This window comes from Gracilinanus agilis, unplaced genomic scaffold (genome assembly GCF_016433145.1).
Source record: "Gracilinanus agilis isolate LMUSP501 unplaced genomic scaffold, AgileGrace unplaced_scaffold10308, whole genome shotgun sequence".
Taxonomy (NCBI): domain Eukaryota; kingdom Metazoa; phylum Chordata; class Mammalia; order Didelphimorphia; family Didelphidae; genus Gracilinanus; species Gracilinanus agilis.
The window spans coordinates 1-1148 of record NW_025340599.1 but is presented as its reverse complement, the minus strand read 5'-3'; the positions used below and the strand labels follow the sequence as shown (position 1 = coordinate 1148).

General features: G+C 36.2%; 1 protein-coding gene across 1 annotated transcript; it reads right to left on the bottom strand.

Annotated features, from left to right (window-relative positions):
- Positions 1–4: 4 nt before the first annotated feature.
- Positions 5–1147, bottom strand: LOC123253913 (interferon-induced very large GTPase 1-like; the record flags this gene model as incomplete). The annotated part of the gene is made up of 1 exon (XM_044683004.1): positions 5–1147. A coding segment is annotated over exon 1 (1143 nt), but the record flags the coding sequence as incomplete, so codon positions are not given.
- Position 1148: the final 1 nt, after the last annotated feature.

Here is a 1148-nt window from a genome sequence, read left to right as displayed (position 1 = left end):
GATATGTGACAGGATCATGTGCTCTCTTGAATGCTTTGTGCATATCCAAAAAAATAGCTGCTGCTCTTCGACACAAACATAAGGACAAATCCATTTTATATTCACTTGTAAATGTGTATCTAGATTCATTGGATGCAGAAGCAGTTTCCTTATCTATCAATTGCAGTATTTCATGGAAATAACTTTTGTTATAATCCCTTCCCATTTCTGAATAAGATTCAATAGTTTTGTTGACCAGAGACATGATGTCTTTGGTAGTTTGCCTTATGATCACCCTATCACTCTCTGCTATGGAGGGAGTGAAAACATGATATATTTTCTTCATTTTGACATGTTTTTCAAAATCAATGGAAAATGTTTCCCTTCTGGAACATAATAGAAGTTTGCTTATGACATTGTGCTCCCACCTAAAATAGTCTAGAAAGACAATCCCCAAATCTACCTCTATATTGGGGTCTTCTTCAGGAGGGGAACTTGAGGACACTTTATAGACCCACATTGTCCAAAGTTGGTTAAATTTCTCTCTTAGTTCATCCTCACTTAATTCTTTACCTGTTACTAAGAGAGCCACATCTCTACTTCTTAACAACAACTGTTCTTCATATTCTGATTTATTTTTATCTAATTTATCTTGACTTTTCCTTGAACTAAGAAAATCAGTGGATTTTCTGGTGATTTCTGAAACAAGGGTCTCTTTAAGATTTCTAAATTTATTCTCAAAATTTCCCTTCCATTGAATCAGGATTTCATTGTCTTGGTCTTCATCAAAATATCTTTGAAGTTCTTGCCTGATTGCTTCATATTTTTCTGCAACATTAGCCTCAATAGAACTTCTTGTGAGATCCTGGATTTCCCCATTTTTAATCTGATTGGTCAGATGGTTTTCCAAACCCAATACATGACTTCTAAGCTGCAAAGTGCAGTTGTTATACATTGTCTTGAGTTTGCTTATGGTCATGATCTCCCTGGTATTTTTAAAGCTGAAGATGAAGTTTTCCTTCACCAAGGCTTTCCACAAATCCTGGATCCGGATTTTTATATCAGACATCTTCAGGATGCTGCCCTTGGATTCTCCTTTGGCAGCCAAAATAATTCCTCTTGTAAGATCCTGGATGTTGTGGCTATAAGTGGGGTTGGGAGCAGCCATT